General features: G+C 43.4%; 1 protein-coding gene across 10 annotated transcripts in view; it reads left to right on the forward strand.

Annotated features, from left to right (window-relative positions):
• Window positions 1-654: 654 nt before the first annotated feature.
• nlgn3a (neuroligin 3a) overlaps window positions 655-21,848 on the forward strand; it is an 83,466-nt gene continuing 62,272 nt past the window's right edge. The window contains exons 1-5 of one of the 10 annotated variants that reach the window (XM_030764636.1): window positions 766-1,157; window positions 2,917-2,921; window positions 5,368-5,412; window positions 11,193-11,252; window positions 19,221-19,370. In XM_030764636.1, coding sequence (XP_030620496.1) covers window positions 1,048-1,157; window positions 2,917-2,921; window positions 5,368-5,412; window positions 11,193-11,252; window positions 19,221-19,370 — 370 coding nt within the window. In that variant the 5' untranslated portion in view covers window positions 766-1,047. Of the gene's footprint in view, window positions 1,158-2,075; window positions 2,086-2,509; window positions 2,570-2,916; window positions 2,922-3,500; window positions 3,504-5,367; window positions 5,413-11,192; window positions 11,253-13,332; window positions 13,362-19,220; window positions 19,371-21,848 lie in introns of all 10 variants that reach the window. The other 9 variants (XM_030764635.1, XM_030764640.1, XM_030764642.1 and 6 more) reach the window with 9 other exon arrangements.

The following is a 21,848-nucleotide window of genomic DNA, read 5'->3' on the forward strand; positions in this document are numbered from 1 at the left end:
GGGGGGTGTCAATACATTTTCTTTCTCCCCGATGAAATTCCTTTGCTCAATCCATTTGTATGATTGACTGATGGAATGGAAAATCCATATCTGTGAAGCAAAAGATATCAATCGCATTTCTCTTTTTTTTTTCTTTCTGGAAGATTCTCTTCTTTAGATGTGTAACTCTTGAAGGGGTGTGGGGGGGGGGTTGAGTCTTTAAGCTGAACAAGTGTAGAGCCTTTTAGTCGTACATACAAAAGCTCCATGATTCCATAGATTGATGAGTGAATTAAGATCACTGTCATATTTATGTGGTCTGTTTTATATCACTCAAGTAAAAAAAGCCTCTCCAGCCAAGTCAATAAAACTGAGTGAATTTAAAAAAAAAAAAAAAAAAAAAAAAAACGGGAATGGGAGCGTAGGAGAGTAAACGGGGGCGTCTGTCTGGGCCTCGTAATTAATTTTCCTGTCCTCTTTTCCCGTGCAGGATACCAGATCGGATAGGAAGGCTGGTCAGTGAATGAAGAGCCGTCCTGGAGTGGAGCGCAGTGCTTTTCTGTATCGGCTGTCCGGCCTGTCTGCTGTGGCCCATGACAAGAGCAGGGAGAGCTGGAGAAAAGAGGGACTGAGGGAAAGAGGTGCCAGCTGAGGGATTTCTCCTGAGTGTATGTTGGAGTCTTGCGGTAGCAGCCGTCCTCTCAGACCATGTGGTTTATGTCCAGAAGAAACCGACTTTTCACGTACCACCAGGACTGCTGCGGTGCCCAGGCGTGCGCCAGTCTGTGGATATTGATTTTTTGTTGGTGCTCGGCATTCGTGAGGGGACAAAACTACCACCCCACGGTAAACACGCAGTACGGGAAACTACGGGGAGTCCGGGTCCCGCTGCCCAGCGAGATCCTGGGGCCCGTAGACCAATATTTGGGCGTTCCGTACGCCGCCCCCCCAGTGGGGGAAAAACGGTTTCTGCCTCCTGAGCCTCCTTCCTCTTGGTCTGGGATCAAGAACGCCACTCACTTTGCTCCCGTGTGTCCTCAAAACATTCACAATGCTGTGCCAGAAATCATGATGCCAATATGGTTCACCTTTAACCTGGATATAGTTGCCACATACATACAGGATCAAAACGAGGATTGTTTGTATTTAAACATCTATGTCCCAACCGAGGATGGTGAGTCTGCTGGGTAATACGAGATAGGACAACAATGTCCAAAAAAAAACCCCCAAAAAAAAAACACCCTTCTCTTCCTCTTCTCTCATGTATTATTTTGTGTCACCCTAGTAGCGTGTTTGAAGCATGACTTGTTGTCTGACGCATGTCCTGTCTGTGTCTGTCATCTCCACCCCTCATCCTGACTTGATCTATCACAAGACTCTATCCATCAGCTCTCACCCTTTCATGTCGATGTTATGAGTTCCTCTTTTCTGTTATTCTGACAAGAAAAAAAAAATGTCAGTTACAACCCAAAAAAAAAGAAAAAAACTCCAAAGTTGAGCACTAAGTAAAAAAAAAAAGAAAAAGAACAGAAAAACCTTAGAAATGAAAAAGATTTGGAAATCTTTTATTATAGGGCTTAGGACTCTTCCTCCTTCTCCTTTCTTACACTGTCTTGACTGTTCTGGGGGACTAGTGTGTAGTTTGTTTGGAGACAGACTGATGCTCTGTAGGGTTGGTGATATTTTCTGGAACATGAGAGGCCTGTGGCATTAGTCCTAACCATGTAAGACCCCTTACTCCCCTCTCGCTCCATCTGTTCTCAAAAAAAAAAACAACAACCCAAAATCACGCTATGCCAATTGGGAGCCATAGAACAAGCTTATGAGAGTGAGCCAAAGATTTAAAAAAAAAAAAAAAAAGTCTAAAAAATTCTTTCTTCCAAAGATTATTTCCCTTGAGCGTCAAGTCCATTTCCGAAATTTGCCAAAACATTATTTTCGTGAAAACTCATACACAAGCACGCTAATTGTCTGACTGCTTTGGATTCGCTGAACTGAGATGAACTGACGCTGACACACTTCAAGGGACCAGTAATACAAAACACCATGGTGCTTAAACACACACCCCTTAATTACACATGATTAGTGGTTAGAAGGACAAACAAAGTTCACTGACATTGATTTTGACACCAACATCATCTATTCCTGTGGGGAGAAAAAAACCCTTAAGCGACGGCGTAGCGAAGGCATGGCAGTGAAGACGATTTTGTTTGAAGTCGACGACTGTAACGGTTGTAAAGGGTCTTATATAGATGTGCATGCGAGAATGGGCTTCCTGTGTCCCAGTGCACAACAAATGAATTTCCATCATTTTGGAATATTTCTCCTCCCCCCCAAAAAAAAAAAAAAAAAAATTAAACCAAAAGAAAAAAAAAAAAACACCCCAGAAAGACACCCCAGTTACTCTCTCGACAGCTAGTTTGTCTTTTCTTTTTGATTGCTGACTGGGGAAGAGAGTCAAATTGTTGCATGTCTCCACAGTTTCTTCCTGAGCCCTCTGTTATTTTGTAGTTTTTTATTCATTTTACAGTCAAAAGAATATCCAAGGAATGTGCCAGGAAACCCAACAAGAAAATATGTAGGAAAGGAGGTATGTAAGAGAGCCAACACGGAGTGAAAGAGAGGGGGAGGAGAGCGACTGGTACGCGCTCTCTAAAGCCGACAGGATAACTTCATCCAGTGCCGAAACAAAGCCATGATTTGGATGGGCAGCAGGAGAGTTACACGACAGGCCAACGGCGTCTGTCACTGTCTTTCTTTTGGCTTGGTTCTGTTTTTTGTTTTTTTATGAATAATATGATGCTCAGTATTAATCTAATGGTATGTATGTGTGTGTGTGTGTGTGAGAGAGAGAGAGAGAGAAAGACAGAGACAGAGAGAGAGCGTATTGGGAATTTGCAAGTGTTTATTTATTTAATCCTGTTTATTCAAAAATAGTTGTAGTAAATTTTGGTGGGTAAATTGTTTGCTCTTAATAACATGTGTTTCCTGCTGTGTGTCTGACATTAGATAGTGTCACCGGATATACTGATATGCGTATCAATCAAAGACAAACTTTGTTTCAGATGGATATTGCCATATCAGTATGATAAAATGTACATAACCAAATGACCAAATGTAATGTCTCTTCATTACCGCCGAGCCAGAGTGAGGTGCTAAGCTTACAATACAGTCTGCAGATTAGAAAGAGGAAACACTGTATTGCAACCTCACTCTGGTCATGTGGTGTAACAGCACTGTTTGTCATTCACCTGGTGCTGTATGATTTGTGTCATACTGGACACTGTGACACATATCATAACTAGTGAAGGTCATATGACACAGATGGTCATGAAGAGACATGGCAGGCTATCACAGATGTTATGTCTGAAGACCAGTGGTACTGGTGTGTGATGTTGTTGCCAATGTGTTACCATCTGAAAACTATGAACTGAATATACACAGGACATGGGCAACAAAATACCAGGAGCTGTAATTCTCCCCACCCAAAAATAACTCGACCATAAATTTTACAGCACTAGTTGGTTTCCCAGTAGTCTGGTCCATGTAAACACATTTTTAAAAAGCAGTTAGACATTCAGATGTCCAAAATAAATAGAAATACAATAAAATCAATCTCTATAATACATGAAATCCACTTTTGCAGCGTTGCCACTTAAATAATGAAAAAGACACTTAAAACGATTTCTGCCAGCATATTAAAGCAAGGATGTTGCATCTCAGACGCGATTTTCGACTGCAGAGAAAATGGCTTTTGGAACTAGCGCAGGTGTCCGCTCCTTTGACTCCATACCTCACGTGTTTTGTAAAGCCAAATTAATGCCTTTTAAAGCCCGAATCTGTCTTTGCAATGAGTCGTTCGGTTCTCAAATTCTCTCGAAAAATCTCAGTATACGTTAAAGCTATGGGTTGTGCCCAGGGTAATTTAAATTCAGCGTATTGGAGGACTTCATCATGGCATTTAAATGCATCTGTGACCAAGCTGCTGATTAATTTTCACACTATGTATGTTTCACGTTACAGAACATTACAGCTCTCTGTGTGCTAGTTCCCTCAACCAGTGTTATGTTTTTGGTTCTTCTTCTTCGTCTCTTTTTTCTCTCTCTCCAAGTGAAAAAAAAAATATATTGATCAATTATTGCAGATTCAAAATGCTGCTGCTTTATTATTTCATACTTACCAGCTCGTTTTTTCTGTAAACCTGTCTGACTTGAGGTTACAGTTGAGATTGAACTAGCTGACCCAAAGGAACTTCTGAGTTCGAATCGATGCAAGCTGTAGAAATTTCCCTTTCATTTGTGACCTCTCAGATATCGCGGTTTATTTTGCATTTATCTGATACTGAATAACTGGTTAGACTTCAAAACGGTTCCTCAGTTTCACACAGTTATAGCAGTGTTCCTGTAGAAAGACGCTGTTAAAAATGGTTTTGGCGTTTCTTTCTCTGAAATGAAAAAGCTTTAATCAGTCTGCCATTTAGCTTGAAAAGACTGTAATTACATTCACTTCTTAAATGCACAAATTGATAAAAACTCAAGCAAATAATGCAAACATGCATCTCATTCTTAGACACATGATAAAAGTCCACTGAAAAAATAATTATATTCCAGCAGAAGTCAATGCCACTCTGTAAATATTTGCAATTTAAAGCATTTCCTGACATCGTATGCGGAGGATAAATTCCCAGAATGCCGTCAAGTTAAATGGGCCACTTAACTACTTGTTTCAAAAGATCTCAACTCCTCTCGATGTCTTTGAAGTAAAGTCGTGAGAAGCTTTGGAAATACAGTCAAATTGCAAGACCGTATGCCTAACATACAATTTGTTTGTGAACAGAATAAATGTTCTAAGACGGCTAATGGCGGTATTTCGTCGAGAACTATAAAGTGAGTATGATGAACGCTGAATAATGTTGGTTAAATGAACTGTGTAGCCTACAGTTGCTGGGAACGTGAGAGGCACTGAAATTTCCCACAGGGCATATCTGTGTTCCGTATGGGTCAGCTATCAGAAGCGTTTCCGTTCCTTCTAATCGTCGTAATAAACCGTTTCTTTGCTTGCTGTTTGATTTCACTTAACACGACGCTTAGCTAACCGTATCTTGTGTGTCTGAGTTCATCAGTGCTGACTGTCTGATGAATGGTAGATTTAATCAGAGGTAGGGAATAGCTCAGACGCAACTCAGGAGATGACAATTGGCAAATGAATGTTTAAAGCCACAGTTAATTCCCATAACAGTTATTACCGGTACTTTAATATGTTTAACTAGTCTAAGAGCAGTGGGCTTGAATTCTGAAAGTTTTACAAGTGTAGATTCATCGTCATTTGAAATGCAAAAAAAATAAATAAATCATACATATATATATATCCGTAAGCCAATGACAAGAGATAGTCTGTTTGATTTGTTATCAGATAAAATATGCAGTAACATTAAGTTTCATGTAAATTTGAACAAATTAGCATAATATTAAAAAACAGCAGTAACTGTTGCTTAGCAACAACAAGCTATCACCAACATAGCCGGTGGACAGACCGTCTTTTTCCCATGCTACCTCTGTCTTACTATTCCAAACACATCTGATTCGCCCAAGGGAATTCACAGAGTAAGTAAAAATAAAAATAAAATCAAATAAAAAGGATCCATCCACTATCAGAGAGTCAAAGGAGAGACACGTAGCCTCTACCTGCTAGGCTATGCCATAATATATATATGTGTGTGTGTGTGTATACACATCAGGGAGGTGTGATGACAGGAGCAACAAATCTGAGGGCACAAGCAATCAGACTGAGAAACATGGTGTGTGGTTTTCTTAAGCATCACGGCACTCATAATGAAAGGCCGCACTGCACTGGAGCTGATATGATTGTGTGTGGGGGGGATTTGTTTGTTTGTTTTGTTTTGGTTTGTTTTTTATTGTTGTTTTTGTTTTTTGATAGAATGTTAGATTGACTCCTCTGCAGTGCGTTGTTTACGCTGTCCGTGGCAGCATTCTGTGGAGAGACAAATTTAAATGCAAAGCCGTCAATACACGTAATCATATCAAGCTCCCTGGGTGTTCTCAAAACTTCGAAATCAGCTATTATTACATATGTCCAGAACATTCTGTTCCCCTGGAGAAAAACAACTTTGCAATAATGTTCCATGAGAGAAGGCGACAGGGTTCCCTCTCTATGACCCATTCTAACAGGCATTTCAACGGCTGTTCTTTGCATCCTGCAAGTGTTAACAACCACGAAACTGAAGGATGCCGCAGGTGAAAAGATGGTTATTGGTGGGTGGGGGGGAGGGGTGTTGTTTTTTTTTTGTTTGTTTTGTTTTTTTTTTCTGTCTGTATTTTAGCCTTGAGCGGTGTTTTTTCTTTCATTTCTGAAAGACCACAGCAGACCTCTGTCAGAAATTCAATGGCCATGATCAGTGGATACTTGCTCAGAGAGAGAGAGAGACAAGGTTTCTTTACGGTCCTCTCTAAATGCAAGGCACAGATGGTTTTGACAATGACATAAAGATTAATGAAACCACTCAGCACTGTCAGTGAATCCTTCTTTACCTTTCAAAATGAATTTTGTCCCGGCATTCCGCATCAATTAACATGAAACTTTAATACGATGCTTGATCTCCAGGGAGCGTTTTCAAAGCTTATCTTAATATGCTCGCTGGGGTGCGGAGAAACCGTCAGGTCGCGTCTGCTTTTTTTAACGTGTTGTTTTATTTGCATATTGGAGACTTTATGTGTTTACACAAACATTTTAGATCATTCTTCAAGGAGCTCTGTAGCCTCAGTATTTAAAAGCCGCTGACATAAAAAGCCTTATTAAACAAACAAACGACAAAAAAACATTTTTTTTTAAATGTGTGTATTGCAACACTTCATCCAGTATTTTGTTTCAGACAGATTCCTTTTAAGGATGTTTTTTATGCATTTGTTGAAACACCGTACCTATTTTCATAGGTTTTGATGATGAAAAGTTCTTTGAATCTGGTCCTAAACGTGGAAAATAGCAGTGGGTCACAGCCCCGGGACTGCGAATTGTCGTCAGAGGGGGGGGGGAGGAAAAAAAAAAATTCGTCGTATTGAAGAGGATCACTTCAGAGTGACGAAGTGATGAAAACCGTCCTGTGCTCCAATCCCTGCTTGGCTTAGGCCGGGCCAAGCCACACAATAACGCAGTGTGGAAATCGGTTTGGATGGCAGAGCTGGCCCTAGCTCTGGAGACTGGGGAGGGAGGATGGGCAGTGTGTGTGTGTGGGGGGGGGGGGGGGGTTGCTTGGGCACTGGAGGCTAGAGATGCTGCATGCCAAGCAGCAAAGGCAAAAAAGAAAAAAAAAAACGGTGGAGAGAAATAAAAAAAAAAGAAAAGAAAAGAAAAAACAGTAAAGAGTGTCAGTCCAAACTGCAAGAGGAGCGGATGTCCCCTCTGTTTGATACGGAACAGCTCTGTTCTGAGTGTGATAGACAGCGCTCCTAGAGAGACTGGGATCTGCCCACTGCCGCCTCATTCATTTCAACTTGAAATGCAAGACACAGCCTATCCAGGAAGTTCCCTTTTCAGGTCCCCCGCTGCTCCTTGGCCCAGGCGGAGGGCATGTCTCCACCGAAGGCCCAGATATCTTGGAAGTATCTTTTGTAGCTGGTCTCTGGAGAAATGTAAACTGATTACTCCGAGAGAAAGTGAGAACGAGGTCTCAGCTGCTTCATCACTTTACATTCATAATAGTGTCTCTGTTATTTTTCTTAATGACTCAGAGAGGCCGTACTGCTAGAAATGCGAAAGTTGAAGCTTTTTTTTTCCCCCCTGTCTTAAAATGACGATTGACTCAGAACTGACCTCCGAGGTAAAGATCAAAATCTTACATGAAAAAAAAAAAAGATTCCACTTGTCTGAAGCATCGCAAGGTAAATTACCATAGTCTCCTCTCACTGTGGCCCTGGTGAACAGACAGACGCTGTTATGGCTCTAACAGTTATTGGCCTCGTCTGTCATGTACCACAGCCTGGTCCTCCACTGACCTCTGCGCTAAAAGACAAACCGTGTGTGATAGTTTATTTCTGTCCAGCTGAGCCACTGAGAGGACTTTTGGATGTCCTTTTTCCTGAGATAGCAGTCTCCTTAACCTTTTACTAACATTTTCAATTATGCTTTCAAATGTGTCCACGCCAGGCTTCTTCCAAAGCTCTACTGAACCTCAAATCGACGGGAATTTATCAGATAAACAGGAGATAGAGAAAAGAAAAGAAAAAAAAACGCTTTTCTCCTGCAAGAGAGATAGAATAGCCACCTGAGGATTTGAGTAAGAATGTGAATGAATACCACTCACGGATAGTTAGGAGTCAACATTTTGGTGGTAAGTCCCTCACCGCATTTTGACCTTTCTGATGTTTAACTGCAGACCCAGTCTTTTGTCACCCACAACCCTTTTCTTCTCCGAAAAGGATTGCACTTTACATTCACTCCGCTCTTCGCATAGGTCACTGGGCTGAACTGAGCACATTGTGAATGTGGTGGGCTTGTCTCTGGGAGGCTCAGGGCTTTAGAGAGAACAGACTGCTGCACTCTCTCTCTCTCTCTCTCTCTCTCTCTCTCTCTTCGGTGCTGATGGGATACTGTTGGGGGAGGTTAATATCAGAGTGTGTTTGGAGGGCGGCTCTCTGGCACCGTGTCCCACAGCGATCTGTCTTTCTGATCAGAGAAATGGATTTCACCCACTCCTCCCTCCCTCCCCCTTTTTCTCACTGCCCTGCAGCACAATGACGGCCAAACACACACACACACACACACATACACACACACACACACACACACACACACTCAGGGACATATATATTCAGAATAACACACTCAAATATCCATGAGTGCACACACAGACATACTCTCTCTCTCCCTCTCTCTCTCTCTCTCTCTCTCTCTCTCACACACACACCCTCACACACACACACACACACACTCAGGGACATATATATTCAGAATAACACACTCAAATATCCATGAGTGCACACACAGACATACTCTCTCTCTCTCTCTCTCTCACACACACACACACACACACTCAGGGACATATATATTCAGAATAACACACTCAAATATCCATGAGTGCACACACAGACATACTCTCTCTCTCTCTCTCTCTCTCTCTCTCTGTCTCTCTCACACCCTCACACACACACACACACACACACTTACACTCACTCACACACACACACACACATGCAGGTTTCTGAGCTGTGCTCTGGTTTTGACAGTGACAGTGAGAGAGGAAATGATTGACAGATGGAGCCATGTTGAATAGCAGGAATCTGAGTGCCAGACAGCTGAGAGAAAACATTTAAGTCCATATTCACATCTACAGTTTCCTCTGACAGTCTCTTTCACAAGGCAATTACACTTGCTTTCATATTCAAATGGATTTCTTTTTTTTTTTTTTTTTTTTAAATCGTGCTCATAACAAGCAAGCTTTTCTGTCAGAGTGTGTGTCTGACATAGTCATTTTTATACGACTGATGGAAAAGTTTCTATTGCTTTGTATCTTATTCATTTTCTCTCTAATGCACTGCAAAAAAGCTAGTGGGCAAACATTATCTGGTTATTTATTTCCTGATAAATAAAGTACCACTGGGATGCTTTTCATGGTGTTTAATTGAAATATTTTTGGATTTTTCCAATCGAGTGTAGGCATTGTACGTTAGCGAGTTACTTAAACCTGACAACATGTGGTCTGAACTCGCTGTAGAATAAATATGAAGTGACGGAGAATCCAGGGAGAAGGTATGACACCTGCCACCCCTTACTCGTTCTGTTTTCCACCAGTCACACAACCACCCTGTGGAGTCAGCTCTCACCATAGTCAAATCAACCCCGTAGCCCCGCTAACACTCTCTGTTTCTACAACACACCGACGCTCCCAGGCGGTGCAGATTTCACTCCTGTTTAACAATACCAGCAGGACATTTTTCAATCAAAACTCAGCGGGTTCAATTTAGAAACAGTCCTAATCAAACGGGAAGTCTTGAAATCCTCCAGATCTTAACGCGCCCGTTCCGAAAAAAGACCTATCCGAGAGAGAAGTATCTCGAGAGCTTGTGTCGGATTTTGAAAACAGTGCCGAGCGGTTGACTCTGAGTCGTGCCAGTGATTTCTGACAGAGGTAGCTGAAAGAGGTGACACTGAAAAGAGTGAATAGAACCCCACCAGACCCTACCCCACTCCCCCAGGGGAAACTGATGACTCCCTCTCTCTCTCTCTGTCTCTGTGGAATTGTATTCTAATATGTGCTGATGTAATAAGCCACTGTATAGATTGCACCGCTGTCTCCTCTCTGTGCTGGTAGTATTTGTGATTCAACTGAGTAAGCGCTAACACGCTGTGTAATTGGTTGGCATCTCTGTTTACAACAACGAAAGATCAAGGAGGGAACGATTATTTAAAACAAATAAAAAATAAGCATAATGGGGATCCTCTCAATGTGTGGGTTTTGACATGAGCTTTTTTTTTTTATTAACCAAAATGATATTTTTTTTTATTTTTTATTTTTTTTTTTTTTTTGTAGATGTGTTTATAAAATTCTGTCAGGCCAAAATAAATGGCGGAAAATGATGTTTGAGATGCAGTCAGAATCAAATTTAATCAGAGATGCCAGACTCTCTCTTTGCTGAAAAATAATACTAATAATGGGCTTGCGACACAGACACATTCTGGTTATTAATGTACTTTTTTTTCTTGTTTTGTTTTTTTTTTTTTTTTATTTACTCACAGTATGTAACATATTATAAGGAGTTAAATAGTCCATCATAGTTATCATATTTATCACGGTAATTCTTTATATTTCAGTGCTATGAATATACCTAATAACTGGTTGGTTTCTGCACACCAAATATGTTCAATTTGTTTGGTTATGTTTGGAAGAATAATGGTTGAACAATTTGCCATTTGAAGAATTTGAATTGATTTGAATTAAATAGACATTGTTGCCCAACCATTTATTAGGAATCTTTGTTGATACATTGTAGCCTAACGGCATGACTGAAAATGTTTACCAATGAAATGAACAGATGTAACAGTCAATGAACAAATGTTGTGCCTGTGTTCTCAGACCAAGTCGCTCTCTCTGCTCTGTAATCTTGGCTCTCTTGTCTTCTGTTGACTGTGCGTCTCTTTGTTTGGGGGGATTTTTTGAATGCGTTTGTGCTTTTCTCTGTTTTTGCTTGCTTTAATACTAGGGGCCCACTCCAAAAAACAGGGCGAAGATTTGTCTGATAACGACGGTGATGAAGACGAAGGTATTTTCTTTGGCGATCAAAGACGGTGCATGTTTTAATTTTGTTTGTTTGTTTATTTCCTTAAAGTTTTTTTTTATTTATTTCGAATGCAACCCCCCCCCCCCCCCTCCTCCCTTACCATCCCATGGCATTGTCAAAAGAGTCTCTCCAGGTGTGCGTGTGACTGTGGAAAGTAAGCCTAAGGAAACCTTGGGTCATGGGATCAGAAAGTGTGTTTGAATGCACTTAAGTGTGAGAGAGTGATGTCTGTCATTTTTCCTTGCTTTGTCTTGTACCTTCCTGTGTCCTGCGGCGTGCTTGGATGAAGAGAGAGAGAGAGAGAGAGACAGTGTGTCTGAGGTTAAAAGATGGAAATGAGATGTTCTAGGAAAGGAAAAAGGAAAAGTTTTCATCTGTCTTATCTCCGCTGTTTCACCCTTTGAGAGTTGGAGAGGATTTGGACAGAGATATTAGAGTCCGGCGTGACTGGTATACGCGGCGGTGCTTCAGCTGCCTTTGGGTCTGTAGAGAAATAACTTGCATATGTGATACATCTCGTTTGCTTTTGTTTTCTTCTGTGCATCCCACAGCAATGCAGCGCAGTATCGATCGTGGCCCAAAGCTTTCGCACCTTAATGATATTGCATTCCAGACTGAAGTCTGGAATTCGGATGGTCTCGTATTAAGCTTCCAAGCTCAGCGGGGGGGTTATCGGAATGTGTGGTTTTCATGCGTGCTGCGTGTCGTATTCTGTTGGTAAGATTTGCACACCCTCGAACAGCCCTTAAAACCACCTCTGAGTTTAAAGCAGTTCTGCTCAATGACTGGTTACTATATTGATACTGAATGTATGAATTCTGTATCACTGTCTGTAATTGTTACTTTCAACCCAGGCTCTCAACCCAGTTGACAGAAATGTCTGTAAGAGAAGTACAGCATCGAGCATCGCTCCTCAAGTAAGGAATAAACGTTAACCCGTTACCAGTGACTCAATATCACCCTGATCCCAGATCAGTTTTATCGGCGTGAGGTTATGTATGAAGTCACTCCAGCCTAATTACAGCCAGACGGGGAAAGAGAGGAAGACAAAGATGGAGATCAAATGTGTGTGAATGCCCAGCTCAGAGATTTTTGATGCTGCATCAATAAATGAAATCCTTTTGTTCAATTTTATGAACAGAAGGTTTTGGCTCTTTTGACAATACAAAAGCTTGCACACTGTCACAATGTTTTGATATATTCAGCTGTAATTTTTGTATATATTATTGTATTTTTTTTTAAGAAGAATAAGAAGAACTTCATATGAGCAGTCATTTGATTGCGAGCGAGGCCAATAACACAGCAGTATTACACACACACACACACACACACACACACACACTATGGGCTATGGTAATTATCTTTGCTGTGATAAATGTTTGGAAATATGCAGGAGCGGCAGGAGATGAGAGGGTGGTTTTGAAAGAGAGAAACGGATGGATTGATATGAGAAGAGGGAGGCTCATGAGCGGTGGTGAGAGGATTAACGGAAGAGGAGAGAAAAAAAAAAAAAGAAAGACAGAGGGAGGTTTCTACTCAGCAGTAAGCATTGTTCTCTCTCTCAGTATTTATCTTTGCATGTTGTTGGCTCAGAGAGGATCTCTGCCCAGATTAGAATGGGGAACGTATTCTTTTGGTGTTACAGCAGCGGCTTAGGCGCCTGAATCTATATCAAACTTGGATTTTGCTATGCTCTGGCATACGCTAGCTCTCCCTCTTCTGCGGATTGGACAGGTGAGCGGTGAACTCGCCGCTGGGGTAATCCCTCGGACATGGTCTGAGCAGTCCTGTGTGTGTTTCCCTGTCTGAGGCTTTATGAGTTCTCTGATTATGGACTCCAGCACAGATTAGTTACAGTGTAGCCAACAGTCATGCAGTTACACAGGTCAGTTACAATGTGACTAGTTGCCATGTACTTACACGGGTTAGTTACATTGTGGCCAGTCACCATGCAGTTACATAGGTCAGCTACAGTGTAGCCAATAGCCATGCAGTTACACAGATTGGTTACAATATAGCCAACAACCATGCAGTTACAAAGGGGTAGCTACATTGTGGCCAGTCACCATGCTGTTACACAGATCAGTTACAGTGTGGCCAATAGGCATGCAGTTACACAGGCCTGCTAAAATGTGGCCAATAGCTATGAGGATACACAGGTCAGCTACAGTGCAACCAATAGCAGTGAAGTTAAACAACTCAGCTACAGTGCAGCCAATAGCAATGCAGTTACATAGGTCAGCTATAGTGCAGCCAATGGCAATGCGGTTACACAAGTCAGCTATGGTGTGGCCAATAGCAGTGCGGTTAAACGGGTCAATCACATTGTGGCCAATAGCAATGCAGTTACACAGGTCAGCTACAGAGTGGCCAACAGCTATGAGGTCACACAGGCCAGCTACCATGTGGCCAATGGCAGCGGGACTGTGGGGATTCTAAAGGGAACCGTTGGTCGATTTCCACATCTGTCATGCCTTCCATGTTCTTTCCCGGGCCTGCCATACAGCGGCCAGCGTGTCTATCTGCTTGGGCTGAATGATGCAGAATGAGAACAGATTCATTTGGAGTCAGCTCTGCTGCTGCACTGTAAAATGCGTCTCTTAGAGATTCAGGGCCAAGACTGTGTAGTGTACAAGGCTGAGCACCTTACAGAGAAGGAGGCAGGGAAACATGGCTTAGGAGAGTGGAAACCCTCATTTAGGACACCGTGTTACCTTCTGCAACTGACTGCGAGAGAAATTTTGTGCTGTTGCCTCATGCTAACACGCATTGCCTATGGTAGTTCACCATGAAAAATCCTCTTGGCTTCACAGCTAGTCCCAATGTCTGTCCTGCCAGATGCTTTCCCGCCTGGGCTGTGGATCCAGTCCATTGCTGGTGCAGTCAGCTGTGGGAATGAAGCACAGCTATGGCCCTAGATGGAGCTTTAGTCAGTGGAGATGTCTGCATCCAGGCCTGAGGCAAGTGGCTTTATGAGCGGCCAATTGCCTTGGATCCATGGCCTGACTATGGGGCTCCTTGCCGCTTGGCAGTTGTGAGAGGCAGAACCAAAGGCACCTGAAGCACTCTGCAGCGAAGTAGGTGGTCTCCCCACAACAAGCTTAAAACAGAGTGGAGAAACGAAACGCATGCGTCATCGTGAAATCCGGCGCGCTGCCGGGGCCAACCTCGCCGAGCGCAGGCAAATTTTTAGATGCACAGTCAGGATTTTACAGAGCCCTTGGTTTTGAGCCCTAAGACAAGGTAACTGTGGTGAGGTTTCAGTTTATTTTCTACCCTACTACTGCACCTCCTCTTTGAAAGCCGGAGGAGGGCAGGAGCTGTTATTAGAAAAGGAATCAGCCGTCGCTGTCTCAGCAGATAGTGGCCATGGCTCTTTATGTAAATGTTCAATCTTGGCTCAATGTTCAATGAGTTAAAGCTGCAGTGTCAATACAGAAAAAGTATTTACATAACCCTTCAGTCACCCCCCCCTCCCCACCACCACGACTCTCCCTCGTTCCTCCTGTCTGTTTCTGAGCGCTCGTTTCCTGGGCGGGTAGTGTCTTCCCACCATCTCTCTACCTACTTATCAAACTGTTGTCATTTAGTCTCTGCTGGCGCTCCATCTCCGGCTAATTTCTCAGGGTTGAATCATATTTCTCTTGCCCCTCATCCGGTTAGCGGCCTCCGCCGAGATCCCGAAAAGCTGCAGAATCGCCCACAACAACCAGGAGTACACAACCGCCCTCGGAAAGTTTCAGCGAAAAATGAAGTCACAGCAGAGGCGTTGCGCTTTTGCCCTGTCAAAAGAGCTGGTGTATTTTTGGGGAAGGCAGGATGCTGAATCGCCGAGATGGGGAGAGTGTGCCAGGGCTCGGTGATGTATTGTTGGCGTATTAGACGCAGACAGGCTGTCTCTCCTCTCTCCTCGTCGCCTTGGTGTCGTGCCCTCTCCCACAGCTGAGAGACAGATCTGCATAGCCGTTGTTTCGCTCAAAGATCTGTGAGCCCTAATCAGGGAGAACACCCCCTCAACCCTTGGCCTCTCCCTGGTGCCAGCAGCCCGCCCCGTTCCACCTGCCAGGGTGTTAGAATTACTTCCACTGGGTGTCACCGATTGGAGTTCTGATCAAACCAGACTGATACTGAGGAAGCCTGGGGTCTGAAGCCACAGTCAGGCAGTTCACACACATGGCCGTCTGCTTCAGTCCTCTGACGGCTGTGGGAAGGATCGTCAGGGAGGCCTGGAAAAGGTCTCATTAAAAGAGCCATCAGTTATGTATGTCACCGCATCTCCAGTCATACTGGTATTTGCATGTGTAATGACAAATCCAGGACAGGAGAAGAGAGAGAAAGAGAGAGAGGGAGAGAGAGATATGCACAGAGAGTGTTAGAGTGTTATGAAATTTTTCCTTAAGCCCAATAGCACAGAACAAACTGGAGAGTGCGAAAAATGCTAATGATGACTCCGTGACGCACAGAGGAGAGAGGTGTGTGAGAAAGCCGTTGTTTATCCTTGTTTGTCTAACAGGACTGATGTGAGCTTGGTGCTGCCCTGTGGTGAGTGTGTGTGTGTTTGTGTGTTTGTGTGTCCTCAGAGGTGGTCCAGAGATACAGTGTCTGCTCTCTCTCTCTCTTTCTCTCTCTCTCTCTTTCCCCCTCTCTTTGGCTGCCAGAAAGCAGAGCTTCAAAGAACACATCAAACCACCTGTCCACGTGCTTACCAACATCATATTTAATGCACAAATACCACAGCTAGAAACCAAGAAGTCACCCTCTTCAAAGGTCACACTCCCCATCTGGTTTGGGGGGGGGGGGGGGGGGGGGGGGGGGGGGGTTGAGACACACACGCTGGTAAACACACTCCCACACTGCCTGTCAGTGGTGGGTGTGTCAGACGGAATTACAACCTCTGCACGACCCATTTTTCAAACACCACCTGCCCTTGAGAGTCTACCAGCACCACGGAGCTGGCTTTGGCATCCACAGACTCCACAACTTTAAATATGAAAACTGCCCCAGGTTCACATTTTCTGTGAAAATGAACATTTCACGACATCATGACTGGCAATCTAATGGCCTCACATTTTAATCCCCAAAAAAAAAAAAAAAAAACTTTACATCTGTTTTCCTGAACGGTGTCAGACGTTACCCCTCACACTGGGTCAGGGCCTGAAAATGTACCATTGACATATAACAGTCACACGGTCCGTGTGTGCGTGCACGCGCGCATGTGTGTGAAATCTTAGTGGTAGTCACGGTGACGGAGTGACAGAGCGAGCTGAGTCACATGGTCGCGTTGTTAAGCCTATGGGCCATCTCCCGAGCCTCCTCGATCGCGCCCGACAGCCGCAGTGTTTTTTACCAAACGCGCGGCCGCGCCAATCCTCGACAGCCCTCCTCGTTCCTCCCCGTGGTCGTCCGGTCCGGCGGGGAGTGACAGGGTCCGACGGGAGATGACGCGAAGCAAAGCGGTCAGCTTCCCTGAGATTCTCGCGCGCGTTCCAGAGAGAGAGACCGACCCGTCCTCCCACCGCGCTTCAGCGACACACCTAGCACTCCGTTCACGTTCTCCGCCGTCCCACACGCTGACAGCCTAATCACAAGATGGAAACGCCGATGGCGACACAAAGAGCCCGGCCGAGGAGGGGCTGTGTATCAGCAGCCGCACGGAGGTGTGACTGCTCCTCTTCTGTCCCGCCTTTTCATTTATATAGAGTGTCAGACAGTTTTTTTGTTGTTGTTTTTTTGTTTTTTTTGGAGCTTGCAGTTGTTTGAATGCTAGCTTGTAAATAAGACACAGAGGTTATCTGAGGGGAAAATACAACCCCCCCCCCCCCCTCCCTCCCTGCTCCTTTAGCCAACCATATTGTTCCAGAAAGCCTCAAATGTCAGAGAGTATATGAGGCTGTGTATGTTTATTTGTGGTGTTTGTTCAATGTATATGTCTGTGTGTGTGTGTGTGTGTGTGTTTGTGTGTGTGTGTGTGTGTGCGTATGTGTGTGTATGTGAGCACGCGCGCGCGTGTGTGTATTTGCGTGTTTTTGTGCGTGTGCGTGTGTGTGTATGTGAGCACGCGCGTGTGTGTGTGTGTGTGTGTGTGTGAGTGAGTCATCCGTAATGAGCATCCCTTGTTTATCATGCACCATCAAATGTTCGAGACCCTGGCCGTGTTATATATGTTCTCATTCTCCTCCTCAAAGCTTGTTACTTTTCATTTTTCAATACTGTGCCCATGGAGTTCAAATGTGTAATGTGTTTTTAATCAACATATCTGTCCTTTTTTTGCTCAGTGTATAATTCCTTTACAGAACAACTCTCGAATGTGGATGTGTCTTATAATAATTTTTTTGTGTGTTTGTCTTTTGGACTTTGTGGAGCAACCCACAGGTCCTGGAAGGTATAACTTGCCAATGACAGATTTGAAATCTTGCCTCAGTAAATACCTGGAGCAGGCAGTGAGAATCTGGAAACACAGAGTAATGCCTGTATTCTAGTGTATCTCTCAAGTACAGACAGATGCTGTTGTCATAGTAACATGAAGTGAAATGGCAAAAGAGGTTTCTGATAACGTTGGCATGACTAATCTCTTTTCTTATTCTTCCTAATTTTTTCTTTCTTTCTTTCTTTCTTTCTTTCTTTCTTTCTTTCTTTCTTTCTTTCATTTTCTCTGTACTTGTGTTGTTCGTTTGTTTTGGTGTCTTGGTGTTTCCCAGTACAGGAAGTGTTCCATTTTTTTCTCTTTCATCTTCTTCTCTTTCCACCCCATGCATTTCTTCTCTTGAATACGATAAGGGTCAACAAGAGAATTGGCAGTTTTTAAAACCGTGTCTTATCTTCGCTTTCTCAGATACCAGATAAACAGGCACAAATCTGAAATGTTTGCAGGTTTCAGATGGGAAGTGAGTATAAACCATGTCCCTTGGCAGAGGAAAAACATGAATGTGCTGTTGAATAGCCATTGGGGGGGGGGGGGCTTGTTGGGGTGAGAAGGGGGAAGGGGGAGCTGTAGAGTCACATGAAAAAAAAAGAAAAGAAAAACTCTTCGTTTCATAAGACCGCTGCCTTGTCATTCACTCTGACTACACGCATGCAAATGCAGGCATGTGTGAGGATGAGAGGCAGTGCCCAGATGGAGGCAGATTCACTATCCAGGGTGTTGTTTGTGATTAGCTGTTCTTGAGGATTTTGAATTTTCGGTCTCCGGTATCCATAGCAACCTGAATACAATATAGGGGTTTGAATCAGAGCCCACTAGCTTTCTGCTTTCTCTCAGAGGCTCTCAAGGCCATGGAAAAACAGCCTCTGTGACTTGGAGAGAGAGAGAGAGAGAGAGAGGGAGAGAGAGGGCAAGTCTTCCATCTCCTCTCATTCACTGACAAGCTTATATTTGAGAGCTGGATGATTTTACCAAGCTCAATTACTACCTCAGAGCTACAAAAGATTCTGTAATAAGTCTTATTAGATAAAGCCGGAAAGAAGAAAAAGAAAAAAACAGCGAAAGCTCTTGTTATTAAATGAAGGTAGTACTCGGAGCAGTGCCGTGTGATTTAGAGCAATATGATTGTGAGTGAGGAGCTATGAGATGGGTAAGACTGCAGGAGGTCACAAACAGCAATGCCTCCATGTTCCATTAGCGAGCTCATTTAATGAAAAATGAGGCAAAAGTGTCAGTCAGACTTCCAGTCTGTGTCATCTTTTAGACAGTAAGAGTTAACAGTGCCAAGGTTGGCAGAAGCAACCAATTAGGTCGAACCTCACGTGCCGCACTGTTAGTCCATATCTGTTTTTTGTTTTTCTCACACAGCTGATAATGAGAGATAAGTGCCTGTTTAGGCCCGAACACATTTTAATCTGTGGAGGAGACTGTGCGCTGGTATCTGGGAGGGCTGTTGTTTGACTCACACTTGTGGCGTGTGAAGCGTTTCGAGTTGGAAAACGAAGGTTTAACGATGACCACTCTTGCAGACATACGAGACACTGGAGCCAAACCTGTGATGGTCTACATCCACGGAGGATCCTACATGGAAGGAACCGGAAACATGATCGACGGCAGCGTTCTGGCCAGTTACGGAAACGTCATCGTTATCACGCTCAACTTTCGGGTCGGGGTTTTGGGTAAGTCCCTTTCCCCTCCTCCATCTCTCTCTCTCTCTCTCTGTCTCTCTCTCTCTTTCCATTCTGGAGATCTTCTGTTTGCTCTAGGACTGGGGAGCGGGCTTTGGAGCGACTACAATTCATTAAAAATGGCTGTAGCCTGGTGGTGCACGTCTGCTTGGTTTTGTTTTGATTTGTGTATGATGAATTATTGATTTTTTGTTTTCAATGAGTCGTTCTGGGTTTTTTTTTTTTTTTTTTTTTTAATGGATCGCTGTAGCCGTTACATTTAGTTGTTGTGTTCACCACTGTGTCACTGTTTTTCTGTGGAAAAGGTCAAAGGTCAGTTGCTGTAAGTGTGAGGACACTGTTTGACCTTTGACACTTTGTGCGGTTGTTTCATCAAACTGATGGACGCAAGCTAAAAGAAAAACAAAAAAGTAGGGGGGGAAAAAAGCTAATCATGCAAATGTCATTTTTCATGTAAACATCAAAAACATTAACAAGACACAAGTCCATATTTGTGAAATCCATTTTGTCACACAGTGCTTCCAGAGAGACCCTATATTTTATATTGAATATCTGTGACTCAGACCCAAATCAGCTACATATCACAGTTGGCATACATATGTCCAGGGAACATAGAATACTTCTTCATAATACAGTTTATTAATATCAGGCTGTGGTGAGGAGTGTTAAAAAAGAAAAAAAAAGGAAAAGAAGACAAAAACGACAGTGGCAAACATTCCTCTTTTATTCCTGGAAGATATTGCAAAGCTCCCTTTAATGTGCGGCCTACTAGCTACGGCAGATGTAATTTAAATTCAAAGCAGAACGAACAATTTCAAGTAAAATAAATAAATTAATAAAACAATATTAATGGAAAAATGAGCTGTGTTTTAATTAGGCGGCTTATAAAGATGACAGGGAGGGACTGGGAGGGGGGGGTGGGGGGGGTGGGGGGGGTTGAGACTGAGAGACTTGGACAAGATAATGAGTATAAAACGAAAGCGGACGAACTCCAGTGGCACACCCAAGCACTAACTCCGTTTTCCCTGGGTGGCATAACAAACGCGTTCATGACAAAACAAACAAGCAAAGGAAAAAAAACGACCTTATAGACACTCCCGTAAACAGCCACGTTTGTTAATGGAGGAAAGCACGTTGCATTATAGCATTGGCTTTTGCACATCCCTGTCTGTAAAAGCCATGATTTTGACAGGAGTGCGCACCAACAGAAAAGCTGGCTTTTTTAATGAAAAGCCACATAACTGACGAACATTGACCGTGTAAAGTGAAGTCTTCGTCAGCCGTAGGCTGTGTGAATCTAAGCCTTTTTTTTTTTAACCAATCAGAGATCTAGAAGATGGTGGGAAAGATGGACTCGTGCATACGGTACTGGAGTGCATAATAACAGAGCCATATAGAATTCAGCTGTACACACCGCTACATCTCCCCCCATTAAAGAAGACTGCTTAATTTCTCCCCCTGGAGTTTCTCCTCCTGCTGCAGCCTTGTCTTCTTTCCCGTTTTTTTTCTTTTTCTTTTTTTTTTTTTTTTTCCCTTTCCCTCTGTCCAACGGTAACAGTAATTATTGCTTCAAAGCATGAACCGACATCCTTCTGGGACCTTATTTGGAAAGTTTCACATCTAAACCTTCCCTAATTTAGATGAATGAGAATTCATCATAAGTCCAATCTTTAATTACAAATACTCCGAGACCAGGGCACAATCCGTCCCAGATAGGACGTGTAGTCTGGCCCAGCGTATGCTGAATGTGACTGGATGTTTCACACCACTCAGTCAGAGACCCAAGGAGCCTAAATACGAAAACACAAAGCCTCTTTTCCGCCAGTCCATCCACATGTGTGTGTGCGCATGTGTGTGTGTGTGTGTGTGTGTGTACTGGTGTGTCAAGGAGAGTAGGCCTGAATTGCAGGGTCTCTTTTAATGATGTGTAATGAGTTCCAGTCTGAGGGGACTATCTTGTATCACTGCACTTTTACAAATATAATTACTCAGAGGCTCTCCAGAGCATGTCAATTTCCTGCTCCTATGGGGAGAACTTAATTACTGTTTCCAAATGCATTAAAAATTAACGGCTGTCTTTCCTGCCAAAATCCAAGGTGAGACTTTTCGCCCCAGCCAACTGTTAGCCAGTCAGAGGAGCGATGACCAAGTATGACAGAGAGAAAGAGAGAGAGAGAGAGAGAGCAAGAGAGAGGGAAGAAGAGAAAGAGAAAGGTTTTTCAAATACACACATTTTATTTGATTTCTATTCCGCTCTCTAAATGAAGACTGACCCACACGTCCACATCAGGGCCCAGTGAGACGCCCAGTGAGATGTCCAGTAAAACGTCCAGTGAGGTGCCCAGTGAGACGTCCAGCCTTCTCTGCTAGTTTGGGCTGGTTGGAGACACCACCATCTCATACACCTTCATACAGGGATCTTCAGCTACGTTGCGACTTATGGGAAACACATCCTCCCTATTAGTATAT

This window comes from Chanos chanos, chromosome 2 (assembly GCF_902362185.1).
Source record: "Chanos chanos chromosome 2, fChaCha1.1, whole genome shotgun sequence".
Classification (NCBI taxonomy): Eukaryota; Metazoa; Chordata; class Actinopteri; order Gonorynchiformes; family Chanidae; genus Chanos; species Chanos chanos.